The sequence below is a fragment of the Tympanuchus pallidicinctus genome, unplaced genomic scaffold (genome assembly GCF_026119805.1).
Source record: "Tympanuchus pallidicinctus isolate F22 unplaced genomic scaffold, pur_lepc_1.0 scaffold10, whole genome shotgun sequence".
NCBI classification, from domain to species: domain Eukaryota; kingdom Metazoa; phylum Chordata; class Aves; order Galliformes; family Phasianidae; genus Tympanuchus; species Tympanuchus pallidicinctus.
The window spans coordinates 23,143,153-23,159,522 of record NW_026294619.1 but is presented as its reverse complement, the minus strand read 5'-3'; the positions used below and the strand labels follow the sequence as shown (position 1 = coordinate 23,159,522).

General features: G+C 38.2%; 1 protein-coding gene across 1 annotated transcript in view; it reads right to left on the bottom strand.

The window, feature by feature from the left end:
• Positions 1-408: 408 nt before the first annotated feature.
• GABPA (GA binding protein transcription factor subunit alpha) overlaps positions 409-16,370 on the bottom strand; it is a 24,427-nt gene continuing 8,465 nt past the window's right edge. The window contains exons 6-10 of the mRNA XM_052667022.1: positions 9,546-9,740; positions 8,713-8,769; positions 7,554-7,694; positions 6,416-6,608; positions 409-3,201 (exon numbers count right to left, since the gene is read on the bottom strand). Of these exons, the coding sequence (XP_052522982.1) occupies positions 2,973-3,201; positions 6,416-6,608; positions 7,554-7,694; positions 8,713-8,769; positions 9,546-9,740 (815 nt within the window). The 3' untranslated portion in view covers positions 409-2,972. The remainder of the gene's footprint in view (positions 3,202-6,415; positions 6,609-7,553; positions 7,695-8,712; positions 8,770-9,545; positions 9,741-16,370) is intronic.

Here is a 16,370-nt window from a genome sequence, read left to right as displayed (position 1 = left end):
TGTTTCCATCACTACTTTTTATTATAGCACCATTTTAAGATTTGCAATTAAGATGTTAAAGTAAGCTGTTAGGAAAACAAGGAATACTGAGTTCCAGTAGAAAACACACAGGCAAGCATCAAGTCAAAGACTACACAACTTCAAAAGAAAAAAAAATTATTTGCTTTCTTTCTGTAACTCATTTGTGATCTTGGAAGTAATGAGAATGCAGTGCCTACATTAATCCTTAAACTGATCGTGCATGAATATTACAGAGAGCTTTCTGAAAAATTAACAAGTCAACAGACACTGGCTGTATAACATTTTTATTTTACTATATTGACATTTTATGCACAAATATTTTAGAGTAAAAATAACTGTTTCATGTAAAATTACCAAAAAAATGAAAAACACAAAACAAATACATAATTATCAGCAGAGTATAAGTGTCTTTATTTAAAGAGTAAAAAGTATGCAAAAACCTTCTCTTTTACAAAAAAATTGGGAATATCCTTTCTATGTTTTTATCGGCAGCATCAGAACAACTCTTGACAGTATATTCTACATCCTTTTTTCACTGAAGACATCAAGTTAGTCACAGGTTTCTCCCTCAACTACAGAAAATATGTCAGTGATTTTATACTGTTTGAAAAATTTCTTCTTTGCTAAATTAGAACAAGGTGGAAAAGTAGATGACCAAAACAACTCAAAGAACTGTATAGCTACTGAAAAACTTCCAACTAACAAGCAGATGCATTTACAAATCAAGTGCGATATCAAAACTTTCCCCATACCATCTATGAAAGAACATTCAGGGGGATAAATAACTGATATTACATTTCAACTTCAGTTTATCCTACTGCAGTCCAGTTAGATGTAGTAAATTATTTTTGTGGGTTTTTTTTAAACTTTTTTTGTACTGTATTTTAACAAAGAGGCTTTTCATGAACTCTGCTGAATAGAACTAGCAACTTGTATTGGACTTCTGTTTAGTAAAGGCATGATGTTATATACATAGTTGCTGCCACTGAACTATCAGCTTCACCTTACTCTTAGTAAGCAAATCTATTTGCATAAGTCACCTTAAGCATTTGCCAATTGGTGGAGTTGGACTGTTTTAACAGCAAATGTGGACTGATGGTTGACTTCTAGTGACAGACACATACTTTGCTCATGGCTTAGAAGATTTCATTTAAAAAAAAGAAAAAGTCTACATGTTTAGTTGATGGAATACTTTTTAAGCACCCAAGAATGAACATAATATTAAGAGTTGATGAAAGAATCTGTCAAGAAAGTGTTATAGTTATGAAAGTAATAAGAAGGTAAACTAGAAATGCATGCAAGTTTTTTAATTAATCAAAAGCTATATGCAAATGAACACGCACCTATAAAACAAACAGCTTTGTCCTCAACCCATCTTTAAAATAAAGATGAATGCTCTGTTTTCTGCCCTCTGCCTACCAGTAAGACTACCAGTAAGACCATTCCTTTTCAGCCTAAGAACAACCACCCAGTACTCCAGTTCACCATGCAAATACATTTCATGTTTAGAAAGCCTCTGTACAAGCACTTTTTATTTAAGGTTTAAGGGTAGCTGAAATAAAAGTTTTTCCCTTAACCATTTGCATTTTAATTAAATGTGAAATGTTAGTGGGAGCAGGGTACTCAGTTGTAAAAAGTTGGGAAATATGCCTTATAACAATTACAATGTTTAATAACAACAAAGGTGTGTACTAAAACCATACTATTTTCAAACATCAAAAGAAATAGTCATAAAAGTAGAAGCTCAAACATTGCAGCCTACTTTTTACTGCACTTTCGTATGAAGTTCTCTCTATACCAGCGCCTCAAAATTCAAAATATATTCCAAGCATTTCTATTCATCATCCATACTTCAAATTGTACCCAGTTCTGAAGCACGCATTTGGCTTATGAAACTTCAGAAACATCATTTGAAGTTCAGAAAGAAATTAATTTTAAATAAAAATTACACATCTTTGCACTTTTATATATGTCATTCTGTACAATAATTTGGAAATTAAATTTCAGTTCTCTTTAAAACTACTTTCAACTTGCATTTTGCTTCTAACGAGCAAGGGACTAATGACTGTGATTAACTTAGTCTTCAGTCACTAGGGTTGACTATCATGCAGGTATAAAGCACCTGGCAGAACAGAGCATAAAAACAAGCAAACAAACAAAACCCACCTACAGACTACTCTTTGGGTGAGGGATATTTTTTAAGTTTTCAAATCACCTGATGGGAGGATGGTGGGGAAAGAAGTTTTGTTTCATATTACATGGCTAGCATCAACAAGGTCTTTTAACAGGTTGGTACTTGCCCTCATAAATGCAGATTATCTACATATTACAGTGAAATACTCATAATTGGCTTTTCACCTAAGCCAGATCTAAACCTGGATCTCCTTCTTCAGCACAGATCTTCAGTTCTGCCTTGTCTTAGTTTCCTTATAAACACAGAAGTTATTTGAGGAACCCGATGCTTTGTCATGTTTGGTGTGCCTTTCAGCTCTGCTTGATTAGGTAAGAGTAATGAACATTTAAGGTTCATTTAAGTTTAAAAGCATCAAATTCAATTTGGTAGCTCAGCAGAGAACAAAAAGCTGGAAAGAATCAAATCCAGACAACTGCCCAGCCTGTGTTTACTTCATTTTTGTTAAAAAGCACTGCAAAAATGATTTTGTAGAGCTGCGAACGCAGAACGCTGACCAGTTCAACTTTTTCCACCAATTTCAGATTGTGTATCATAAAGGCCCTGACTGAAAGTTGCAGAAGTTGTGGTGATCTCTTAACTTACACTGAAACATATGCTGCTAAAAGATCCAAATTTACACAAGTCCCAGTTCTTTGTAGAAAATCATGCATGGTTTGTATTGTGAAGAAAAAGAAGAAGCTTCCATTTCAGATAAAAGTAAAGCAACTTCTCTGGCTATATAGGAAAGGCCATGGGTTCCCATTTCAGGTCCTAGTGCTTAATTATCTTTCTCTGTTTGCAGGGATGCAGTAGCTAATGCTACTGCTGTAACTGGCTGTGCAATGCCATGAAGCTGCATCTTTGCTAGTTTCTTTTGTTCACATTCTCTGACCAACCGATTCAGCTCTGCTGCGCTGTATCCAATGAGAGTTTTCAAGTCACACACAAATTTGTAGACAAACCTCTTGCCTTGCACTTTGCATATCATGTCTCCATCATAATAGTATCTGTGGAAAAAAACACAAAAACAACAAAACCAACAAATTAAGTTTTCAGAATCTGTAACTTCCACACACATCCAGTCATTTACTTAAAGACAGTCGGATGCTGAAATAAGAATCTTTTCACATTAAGATTCTCACGTAATTTTATGTATCAAGATCAACTTTGAGCGTTTTCTTTCACAAGAAAGGGGAGAGAGTTGAAAGCTGCCCTTCGCACCCTGATATACTGAAGGGAAACAAAGCAGTAATTATTTTATAAACTGCATAAAGCACCAAGACCACCATTTCTAAGCTAGACCAGTTCAAAAACAGCTTGTGGTTGGAGAAGAGGGGATGGAAGTTTACACAGTGCTTAGCCTTGGTAAGAAGGTATTATCTCCCCCCTCATTATTGTCTCTTGCCTTCTTTGTTCATCTCTGCTTTTCTGAGATAAACAGTTTATGTTTGAAGCAGCCTGAAAATCAGCACTGTGGGTTTTACAATATTAAACAGAATAGGAAGAAAAAAAGATATTTCTCTTTCACCAGCAAGATCAATTTAAGCAAAGTTAAAAATCTAATCATATCAGTCTAATCATATGTGGTAAGATACATGTTGAATGCGTTTCTACGTATAGCATTTGCCTATTCAAAAACCACAAGCATAATTCTCTAAGTACCCATGCAGGTTTTATTAGCTATCATGTTAGAATGTTTTGAATCACCTGGAAACTTTGCTTCAGAACGATAGAGGAAATTAATACTTTTTTTTTTTTCTCCAAGCCTTAGTTTGCTACAGGGTAATTAAACAGATGCTGATTGCAGAAAACTACTAAGTTATAGGAATAACAACAAGCTGCCCCTCCACTTTTCATGACAAAAACTGTTTTTCCCACAGCTGGCTGGACGATCGAGCATGTTTCTCAATGATATCAGTTTCAGCACTAAGTAAAACTGATACAGTAATTTCAGTACACTGACAAACTAAACATATTACCATTTTTGTTTTAATAAAAGTTCAGCTTGGCAACAGTGTTTATCTCGGCAGTAAGCAAGTGAGAGGCATTAAAGATCCCTTCAGACATTCAAGTGTTAGAAAACATGTCAATTGCAAAATGGCAAGATTTTGAGGAATGTGATTTCTTTAATTCAGTAACTGAAATATAACTGTAAAACTTCTCTTATACTAATTTACAGAAACTACTGTTCAGACATCTCTTTAATATCATAGTGATAAGAACATTATTCTAGAGTTCTTCAGCTGCTTTTAAGACCTTCTTCTTATCAACAATGCTTGCTGATAAACTCCCCCCAAAATTAGCATCATTTATAAAATTTGATGTTTCTGTAAGTTTTCACATATACGTTCTATGCATAAACACAGATTCAGACAAACACACTGGAAACAGTGGAATGGTACTGCAGCCCTTCAAATCCTTTTCCCCCTTTGATCCAGATGGACCCTACCTGCAGCCATCAGGTAAGTAAATCACCCCATGGTCAAAAAAGCCAAAACTCCTGTGGTAGCACCAGTTTCATATCCATGTATTCATTATATGGGTTTTCCTGGTCCTTCCAAGCCACTAAAGGGATATGGAAAACATTATCTGTACTCCCAACTCTATCCACTAATTGCTCCAAGTCCCCTGAAGTGCCTTTTGATAGCCCCCATGTTTCTCTCAGCAACTTCATTGCAGTCAGCCTGAACTATCAGTAGGGAATAACTGGAGGAAGAAACAAGGTCAGGAAGTCTTCTAGTCATTCTCTGACCCAGGTGCCAGGGGGGTAGCAAGCTTTCCTATGGGTAGAGACTGGCTCACATATTGGGCCCTATGTTCTCTACAGAAGGGAACTGTCTAAGTCAATTAACCCTGCTTTCCTTCTTTGCAGAAACAGCCTTAAGGCTTAGAGTTGTCCTCCTTGCCCTAGACAACCTCCTGGATGAACCTTCCACTGCATCCTCACTTACCTGTCCCTCAAGATTCTCAAGCCTATTGCATAACAGCACCTGGGAAGAGACGGCATCAGGGGAACTTACCAGCTATGTTACATTACCTATAGAGAAGTCTCTGGGAAAAGAAAAGCCACGTATGGTGGCACAAAGCAGGAGAACAACAACTGGCATAAGATGGAATGGGAAGGGATCAAACTGGGTACGGGAACTTCCTCCCCTGGAGGACAGGCAAAGAGTGGGACGAGCTGCCCAGTGACATTCTATGGTTAAGCTGTGTATCTGCTGCCTGCCAATTTCTTCTGATGCCTCCTCTTCATGTAAATGAGATAGTTGTCTTTACTTACTCCATGCCAATTTACGAGCTTATAAACTTCAGTCATCCTCAGTGTTAGCATTATTTCCTCAAAGAGGTAAACTTACAGAGAATTTGGTATTTTTTAAACAATGCTAGATGAGTTTATTTCCTTTTATGAAAAGTAACATAGCCAAAAGTGGAAATGTTTACAAGTCCATCTTATATCTCAGACATCAACACAACTTTAAAACTATTTAAATATTTATTGCTTAATGCTGCAAATACCCTTCTTGAAAACCAACAGAAATAGCGTTCACTGTATCCAAAAAGGAAATAAGAAATGCAATCCTAATGATTTAAGGCAACTTGGATGAATTCTCCCATGCTCCTAGAGACCAAATTAACTGGGGAAAAAAGTCTGAAATGGAGCTACTCGCATTCTTCCCAGCTCCCTCAGCCATATCACCTATGAAGATTCAATAATACAGATCTTTTTTACCAATGTCAAACTATAGAAGTCATGATGGAATGAAGAAAACCTGTAATCAATAACTACAGAAGAATGTTTGTCATAATATAAGAAGAACAGAAACAAGTAAATATAAAAGTCAGTAATACAGACTATTCAAACACTCCTGCAATTTTCCCCACTAACGAGTACTGTTTACAAATTGGTAGATGTATAAATGTTGAAGACGCGTCAAAAAAGGGAAATAAACGTAGGAAAGGCTAACTACAGAGATTACCTGTCTTGGTAGTGTTCAATATCTTGGGGAAAAAAAAGAATTTGTATACGCTTAAGAAATTATCGCAGTAACTGCTATGAAGAGAAGACTAGTACAATCTAACAGGAAGGAGTAGCTTTACAGGAACTGTTTATCTCCTTACTGAAGAAAATCCCACAAAAACATTTAGGTCCTTTATTAAAACAGCTCAAAATGAAGTAGTCAAGAGTAAGTAAACATCTGATCAATTTCTGAAGTTTCTTACCTCAAGGCCCGACTAAGCTTTTCATAGTTCATCGTGGGTTTGTTTTTGCGCTGCCCCCATTTTTGTGCAACCAGTTCGGGTTGATTCAATTTAAACTCCCCTTCATCACCAACCCAAGAAATACAGTCCCGAGCATCTTTGTCAGTGAGAAGTTCTAGTAAAAACTGCCATAATTGGATCTGGCCATTGTTTCCTGCCAAAATAGGAACAAGATCCACTTCAAGTAGTCCTTCTTCATTTTTACACCGAAGCAAAAAATTTTCAACCAACAGATTAAAGCAAACCAACACAGAACATACAATGGAAAGAGAGCCTGCATTTAGTTTATTTCATCTTCTCTACAACAAAAGAAATACTTTCCTGCAAAGTCCTTTTATCTATCTACGCAAAAAGAAACTCAGTAATATGAAAATTAAGACTTCCCATAAACTTGTTCCTAGAACTTAGGAACAAAATTATCTAACAGCACAAACAATCACTTAAAGCACACATCTACTCTGAAATAGAACAGATTAAGCATGATTTGCTTTTTCTTCTTCAGGCATAAATATATATATGCAATTGAGTATATATATTTTTAATGATCACTTTTCGCTGAGTTTTTACATGTAATATTAGAAATGGGGAAGACAGACCCACGTACCACAGTTTAAGTCAATATATCACCTTGCACATACAATCAATCAGTAAGATTTCTTTTTAACTCATCTATCTGCAGTTAAATCACTAAATTCTCAATGAGATATAGAGAGTAGATGTAATTCTTAAGAGGGAAAAACAGTATTTTGCATTGATGTTAGATGACAAATTCTTGGCCTAAAAGCCCTGAATGACAATAATGGACTCTCACGCAGAGTTTCAAAAAAGGAAAATGTAAGGGTAAGGAGAATTAAGGATTTAAAACAGCAATTCACAGAAATGGAGAATGTTAAAGCAAAAATGGCAGCATGAGTTAACCCAACCTGACAAGTTCGCATACACCTGTGATGCATTTTCTAGACACAGTCCCTTTTTGTATCTATACATAAATTTTTCTAAAAATCTTGCAACCAGAGTGACAAAGACATGTCCTATAAAACTGTAATTCAACTTAATGAGTGTTTACTGCATTTGCATTTAAAAATAATGTAGACAATACCTGTTCTGTTCCCAGGGGAACTTCTGTCTTCCCCTGAGATCCTTGGAGCTCTCTGTACTTTAGCTGCCTTTGCACTGCTGTTTATTACTTTAATGGTGGTTGGGGTAGCAGGCTGTACGGATGCTGGAATAATGTGCACAGCTGTAAAGCAGAAAACATTGCAGAACATCAATTATAAATAGCTAGGTAGAGAAACATCAGATGCATAGGCATATATTATTTATGGTCTATATGATAACAGCAAAAGCTAGAGTTGAGGGTTTTTTTATTTTTAAACGTTCACTAAAAAGATGCAAACTGTCGAAATCACAACACTGAGAATTTAAAGCATTTTTACCACTTCTATTAGAAAATGTGTTTTAAGACGTGCAGTAGAAATGGCACGTTGTAGATAAAGCATTAGCTTTACTCTACTATTATGTGTTTTACATATTTACATAATAAAACTCATGCCTTTGATTTCATTTTTATGCCGTCCCCATGTGATTTACCTTAACTCTTCTCTACAGTCTGTGCAATCCTTCATGTCTGCTATTCAAACAGCAATGAAGACTGGAGGATTCAAATGTCCCATTCTAGGTGAATTTAACTAGACACAAACTCAGGATGCTGTACATGTCTATTTAATACATAAGCTGCTCACAAGTCCTCTGAAAATTCAATTTTAATAATTGATGTCACCGTACTACATCTAAAAGGAGTATCTAAAATTTTTCTTCTATTATTTTTCAGCAAGTCCTCTCTCACACATGCCTTCACTTTTTTCTTTCTCAACAGGTTTTTTTTTTTTTTTAAATAAAAGAATTATAACTTACCCATTCATTAAAACAATACATAACACAAAATACCAAAACTTCAAAACTTACACCCTTGAGATCTTATTTCAATAGAGAGGAAAATCTATCATCCAAAATGTATGTCTTGAAGTATGAAAGTTTCTAACTTACAACATCTTTCAGCCAGTAAAGAGATACTGAGAAATCAAATGCTTCACTTTGAATGTTAGAAAACAGCCTCCTCTCATCAAAGAAAGCTACTGTCTGGGTACAACAGTAAGAAAGTCACATTATAGAGCTGTACATCAAACATAGCACAGAATCACGGTGTCAAACTTGCAAGCAGTTAAGTGTATTAATTAACTTCTGGCAGAAATACTTACGCTGATCAATAGTAACAGTTGCTATTTCTCCAGAGTGTTCTTGGCTAGCCAACACATCTGCAGATCAGAAAGAAGGAATTTTTACTCAAAACATTAGCTTCAAGCTTGCCTTTATCATCATTTGAAAATCAAAAATTTTCATATTTCATAGAGGGGAAAAGAGCCCAACATTTTCCATCAGTTTGGAAAAAACATGCATAGCTCATGGTCTTGTAAGTATGCAGATGCTTTACCATGTATTTTTCAGAACTAAGTATGTTAATAGTGAATTTCTAGGTGCCCTTTGCATTCTACATACCTTAAAGCCCTTAGGTATATAATGTAATGTGACATACAATGTAAAATGTTACAGAAGTAGTTTTTAGTCTGCCAGGTTATACGCAAGCATGGTAAGTCTGAAGGCATATTTATACACATAGAAATGCATCGCTTATCAGTCACACTGTGCACAGTCTAAGGATTTAACTGCCCGTGATTAATGCTCTTCAATTCTATGTGAGCCAGAGATGTACACTAAATAACTTGTTATCAATATTTAATTATAAAATTCTCAAATTCAGGAGACGCACAAACTAAAAATCTTAATTAAAAAAAAAACACAAAGGATTTATCAATCCATACTTCTTCCATATTAGTTATGCAGTTTAATGAACAATGAGGAAGCTGCTTATCACGAGGACATGCTTACTAATACCTCCTGTTATTTTGTGCTGATGCCCTCATTTTTAATGCTAATGTTAAAGAGAGGAAAAACAGCTACTTTCAACTAATTTTAAGAATAAATAAGAGAAAAGGGGGAGTTAAGTGAAATCAGTTGCAAAAAAATCCCATACACTTTCGAAGAAGTTCCAAGTGACTCCACAGAATCTCCCCACGTGGGACTCGCTGGAAGAAGTCTTCTTGAGTGAGGCTGCAGAGTTCCCGCCCAGGAATGCTGAGTGCATTAAGGTCAATGTCTGACATGCTGAACTCCTTCATCACCCATACTACCCAGTGGAGCACTTGGTCTGTTGACCACTGCACAGGGTCTGCAAAACAAAGAAATGAAACTGCAATACATCCATCACAAACTGCAAGGCTCCTTCTCAGTGAGGTTACAGAGGTAATCCTTACTGTAACTTCAAAAAAATGAAATACAAGGGGCCACTGAGTGAGCCATGGGATTCAAAGAAGTGTAACCTAGAGATCACCAGACTCATAGAATGAACCCATAGAACTCGTAGACTGAAGGTTGGAAAGGACATACAAGATCATCCAGTGCAACCGTCCTCCCACTACCATTGCTACCACAAGCACTAAACCACATCTCGCAGCTCCTCATCCAGACGCCTCTTGAACACTGCCAGGGACGGCGACTCCACCACCTCCCTTGCAAGCCATTGCAAGCCTTGGGCAGCAATTCCAGTGCCTGACCACTCTCTGAGAGAAAAAGTTCTTCCTTATGTCTAACCTAAAACTCCTCTGGTACAACTTGCAGCCATTTCCTTAGGTCCTGTTCGTTGCCTGGGAGAAGAGGCCAAACCCCTCTTCACCACAACCTCCTTTCAGGAAGCTGTAGAGTGCAATAAGGTCTCCTTTGAGCCTCCTCTTCTCCAGACTAAAAAATCCCAGCTCCCTCAGCTGCTCCTCAAAAGATTTGTGCTCCAGACCCTTCACCAGCTTTGTCGCCCTTCTCTGGACACGTTCCAGGGCCTCAATGTCTTTCTTGTAGTGAAGGGCCCAAAACTGAACACAGTACTCAAGGTGCGGCCTCACCAGTGCTGAGTACAGGGGGATGATCACCTCTCTGCTCCTGCTGGCCACACTATTTCTAATGCAGGCCAGGATGCCATTGGCGCTCTTGACCACCTGGGCACACAGTCAGCAGAGCATCAACCAACACCACCAGGTCCCTTTCCTCTTCACAGTCATTTTTCTATACAACCTTTAAGGTTTTTTTTGGTTTTTGGTTTTTTTTATTTTTTAAAGCCTGTTTCTAGGCCAGTCAGTGTTTATACTCAAGATTCAATGACAGTATGTTTTCAATTATGCATTTATTTTAAGACAAGTTATTGTATAACATCAAGGAGAGGCATGGTGACTCAATTTGACTAGATGGAAAGATGGACTTCTCTTAAAATGCCAATGAAAAGGTACTAGTTTGGCAGGAAAGGGCAAAAAAGGGATTTTCCTTAGGAAAAAAGTCTTTCACATTCCAACTATCCACAACACTTCTCAATACACAAAATCATTTTTTTCTTTTTTTCCATTGTACTTCAGCGAGCATCTCTCACACCAGGCTGCTCTTCTGCTAATACATTGATCAGTGTGCAATAATGCTGAAATATTAAATTCTGCATTCATTCACCATTATCCCAGTTTCTAAAAATGTTTAAAATCACAGTTGTGCTGAGTTCGGCTGGGATGAAATTAAATTTCTCCACAACAGCCTGTGCGTTGCTACGTTTTAGATCTGCAATCAATATGTTGCAGGATGAATCTCTGGCTCATGACAGGCCTAGCTGCCTCCACCCATCCCACCCCCTCCATAGGAAGCCAGCAGAGAAGTGAGAAAGAGGAGCTGCTGCTCAATTAAGAAACAAAAAACAAACAAAAAAAACCAAGTTGACTACTTTGAATACCTGATCTACATCCATATGCTCACCTGTCAAGTGGAAAGCCAAGGAGTGATCAACAAGACTTGCTCACTATTTAACAACCCCATATGGCCAGCACAAAAAGCCAATGGAAAATGGAGGCTGACAGTGGACAATCATGGCCTGAATGAAGTTCACTACTGTTGAGTGTTGCTGTACCTAACATGCAAGAACTTCAATATGAACTTGAATCAAAGGCAGCCAGGCGGTAAACCACAACTGACATTGCCAATACACTCTTTTCGATACATTTACCAGCAGAGTGCAGGCCACAGTTTACCTTTACTTCAGGGAGCATTCAGTACACTTGGAACTGTTTGCCCCAGGGGTGGAAACACAGCCCAATCATCTGCCATTGGCCATTCCAGACCACACAGGAACAGAGTGGAGTTCTTGAGTACCTGCAGTACATTGACGACATTATCACGTGGGGCAAAACAGCAAAATTTTCAAGAAAGGGAAGAAAATAATAGCAAAACCAGCTTGCAGAAGGATTTGTATTAAGTGAAGTAATGTCAAGGTACCTGCACAGGAAATCCAGTTCCTAGGAATAAAATGGCAAGACAGACATTTTCACATCCCAGTGGATGCATCAACAAAATCAAAGTTACGTCCCTGCCAACTAGTAAGAAGGAAACAATCTTTCCTAGGTGTTGTGGGTTTCTGTAGAATGCATATCCTCAATTACAGACTCAATGTAAGCCCTCTATCAAGTGACACAGAAGAAGAATGATTTTGCACCTGAACAACAATAAGCTTTTGAACAAAGTAAACAGGAGACAGTCTGTGCAGGAGTCCTGGGACCAGTCCAGACAGGACACAGTGAAAAAAAACTTGCTCTACACTGCAGCTGGGGAGAAGGGTCCCATCTGCAGCCTCTGGCAAAGGACACCAGAGGAGACCCAAGGTCGATCCCTTTGGTTTTGGAGACCAGGATACAGAGGATGTGAAGAGTGCTATACTCCAACTGAAAAAAATATGTTAGTAGCACATAAGCAGGTTCAAGCTGCTTCAGAAGTTGGTAGTGAAGCACAGCTCCTTATATCACCTTGACTACCAGTGCTAAATTGGATGTCCAAAGAGAAGGTCCCTTCTACACACCATGCTACTGATACTACTTGGAGTACACGGATTGCATTGGTTATACAATGGGCTCAGATGGGAAACTTCAGAAATGTTGGGAAGTAGGGCACCAGGTTTCTAAAGGGCTGAACCTCATTAGTCAAAATTGCCAAATTTTTGTACATTTTCTCTACAGGTCTGCAGAGAGGAGGCAAAGTTTTCTTCATATTCTCAAAGGGTGGTAGTCCAACTAACTCACACAGGGTCTCTCATTATCTTTTCATTTCATTACTGACAATGTATTGGCCAAAACTGCTGGTGTGGTTTACGTGAACTTCCACCACATAACTGGTGAACACCTATCTCTCTTGGAATCACAGATCCCCTTCCCTTGAATAGTGTTGAACAGGGCTTGGTAGGCATAAGTCAGGCCCTAAATAATTTGTGCCTCCTTAGATCCACCAGAGCTACAATCTTCCTCTCTGAAATACTTCCCTCAACATTCAGGGCTCTACAGGTGTTCAGGAGCGAAACTCAATGACACCAGGGGTGCCCAATTCTCTAAGTTTTCTCCTAAATTCCTTCCCACCCCCTGCCACTCAATGTTTTCCAGCTTTGGGGCAGATCCCTGACCAATATTAATAATGAGGAGCACATACGGTTAACATGACAGTATAATTAGGGCAGTTTGGACATTCCAGACACATGCAATAACTTCAAGGGGGAGAAAAGGAAATGTATGGGAGGAGGTCAGACAGTGGAAGAAGTGGAATCATTAGCAACACCTGAAGTATAATTTGTAATGCTCAAATCATGCCATGTTGTATACAAGCATCAGTCCGGTGTACACACACAAAGAGCCCAGAGTGACTTCCTTAAAGAAGCTCCAATAGGTTCTAAGCAGCACAATCTGAAGCACAATTGTGTGCGCTCCCTTGAAAAACATGTTAAAAGGGAGAAAAATAACTTTTCTTCTTTAGCTAACAGCAACAATTTAGCATGGCGACAAAATTTGTTTGAAACTTCAATGCAGACCCAGCAGATCTCTTATTTCAATTACTATCATGCCCCACATTGGGTGTCAATTCACTATCTCAGGTTGAATCTTCGCTGCACGCCAGGCCTAGCCCCTTCCTCCCATCTGCCCCCAGAAGGGAAGCCAACAAAGAAGCGAAAAGGCAGAATTGTTGCTTAACTGATATAAAGAGACAACTATTTCACTGAAGTGATAAAAGAATGTGAGGTAATACAATATAGAAGAAATCAAGAGTAATACATTAAATCAGTGAGAAAGAGGATGTCTCCTAACCATGCTGCTTGGTGGTACAGAAGAAAAAAAAAAAAAAAGGGGGACTTAACGATGTCACTTTGTCTCTCCCTCCCAAAAACCACGTGGGAAATACTGGAGCATTTTCCAAACTGGTTCCTCCTTAGCAGTTGTACCAATTCAGACAGTTCACTGCATTATGTTATGACATGGTTATGGAAAAAATATATTTGAGTGTCATCATTTAAGTGTGTCATAATGTAGAAATATTAAATTCTACATTCACTCAACATTATCCCAGTTTCTAAAGTATTTAAAATCACAGTTGTACTCACTTTGGCTGGGATGGAATTGATTTTCTCCACAGCAGTCTGTGTGTTGCTGTGTTTTAGATTTGCAACCAAGTTAAGTGTTGACAACAGATTGACATTTTAGCAACTGCTAAGCAGAACTTACAGTGCATTGAGGCCTTCTCTTCCTCACTCAGCTTCCCAATGAGTAGGTATGGGTGGGCAACTGACTGGTAAAGGACACAGCTAGGACAGCTGACTCCAACAGTCCAGATCACTGGCCTGAGGCTAATTGTGTGAGGTTCAACAGAGACCGAGTGCTGGGTCCTGAGTTTCGATCACAACAACCCCACAAAAACTACAGGCTTGGGGCAGAGTGGATGGAAATCTGTGCAGAAAAAAAGAATCTGGAGTTATTAGTTGACAGCCAGCTGAATATGAATCAGTATTGTGCCCAGACGGCCAACAGCACCCTGGATTGTATCAGAAAAAGAATAACCAGCAAGTGTAGGGAGGTGATCACACCTCCATATCCAGCACTGGGGGGGGCTCACACCTTCAGCACTGTGTTCTGCTCTGGGTCCCTCATTAAAGAAAGACATTGAGGCCCTGGAGTGCAACCAGAAGAGGACAAGAAAGCTGGTAATGTGTCTGAGGAGTAGCTGAGGGAGCTGGAACCATTCAGTCTGGCAAAGAAGAGGCTCTGGGGAGACCTCATAGCTCAATACAACCATCTGAGAGAAGGTTATGGAGAGGTGGGGGTTGTCTCTTCTCCCAGGTAACTGTGATATGATAGGAGGCCTCAAGTTGTACCAGGAGAGGCACAGGTTGGACGTTAGGAAAAAATTTCTTCTCTTTCAGAAAGAGTGGCAAGGCACTGGAACAGACTGCCCAGGGAAGAGGGGTCACTGTTCCTGGAGATGTTCAAGAAGTGTGTGGATGTGGGACTGAGGGACATGGTTAGTGGGAATGGTGGTTAGACTAGGTGATCTTAGTGGTCTTTCACAACCTTACAGTTTCTATGAACAGACTAAGGAGATATTTTTAAATTATACGCTAACCAAAATTTTAAAAAGAAAAAAAAAACAACCCAAAGCTTTCTAAGTTTATAAATATTAACTAGGAGCAATAATTTCTATTTCGCTTAATAAAAGACAGTAAGTAACATTGCATCATTTCTCATCAACGCCACCAAAAGCCATGTAGTGTAATCCTCTGGGAAAAGCCACACCAAAAGGATCTTACCTTTAGAATCCTATAATAAATCACAATTAAATACCAAAAAAGTCTGCTAATTTGTTCCCTTTGAATGTGATTGCAGGGCAACACAAATCATTATTTTCCCTGACCAGGTCCCATTGTTTTCAGGGTTTCTACAACTCCCTTTCTGGCTTTGTTTCTCATTCCAATGAATACTTTCATTCTTCCTAGGAACCTTACTAAACTAAAGTTACTAAACTTCTGGATTTCATTAGCAGAAACACTTTTAACAGCTGAGAAATTGCAGTTTCTGGCAAAACCCACCAAAACACATCACAAAGGGAAAGCCACAACATTTTGAAGGTCTGCTAAAAGCTGATTTTTCCATCTGCAGCAAAACAGAGAAGCCCATCAGGGCAAAGACATCCTTCCAGGTGGTGATTTTCTACTGACTGGACTTGACTTTTAACACCAACACACCAGGTCTTTTAAAAAGATGCAGGAAATAATTTAAATGAGTAATTTCAGAGAACTTCACAGAACCAAACCTCACAGTTTTCTAAAGGAAATTTGCCTCTTTTACCCTTTTTTTTTTTTTTTTTTCTTAATATACATATCTAGAAATATTTGAAAAGGTTTAATTGGGGACTTGGTAAGAACTTTAACATTCTCAGAAAATTTGGACTATATATCATATCAGAATATCTGACATACTATATCAGAAATTTACAGTGCCTCATTTCAAGTATCTACACTGGGAACTAAACATAGGCAAATAAACATTAATATTCTTGGACTAGATGATCCTGTAGGTCCTTTTCAACCTTGTGATTCTACGATTCTTAATACAAAGATTTCTGCTGTAGTAAACTAGTAGGTCTTCCTGGAAAATCTGCACTCCCATGACACAGAAGACATTCAACTTCCACAGCCAGAGTTGTGGGTCTTAAGGTTTTACTTAAAGCAACAGAACTATTCAAACTTAGTAGCAACATTATTCAGCATCATAATAATGTGGTTTTAAATAACTTTTTATTTTTTTCAGCATCCTCATGGGAGAGTATGCTGAAAAATGTCTGCTCTGATAATGCATTCTATCTTCGCAAACATTCTGCATCAAATTCTTGACTACCAACAGACAGAGCATGATAAAAGCTATTTTGGAAATATTTGCCAATGAGAACAATTAAAAGGCATCAAAAG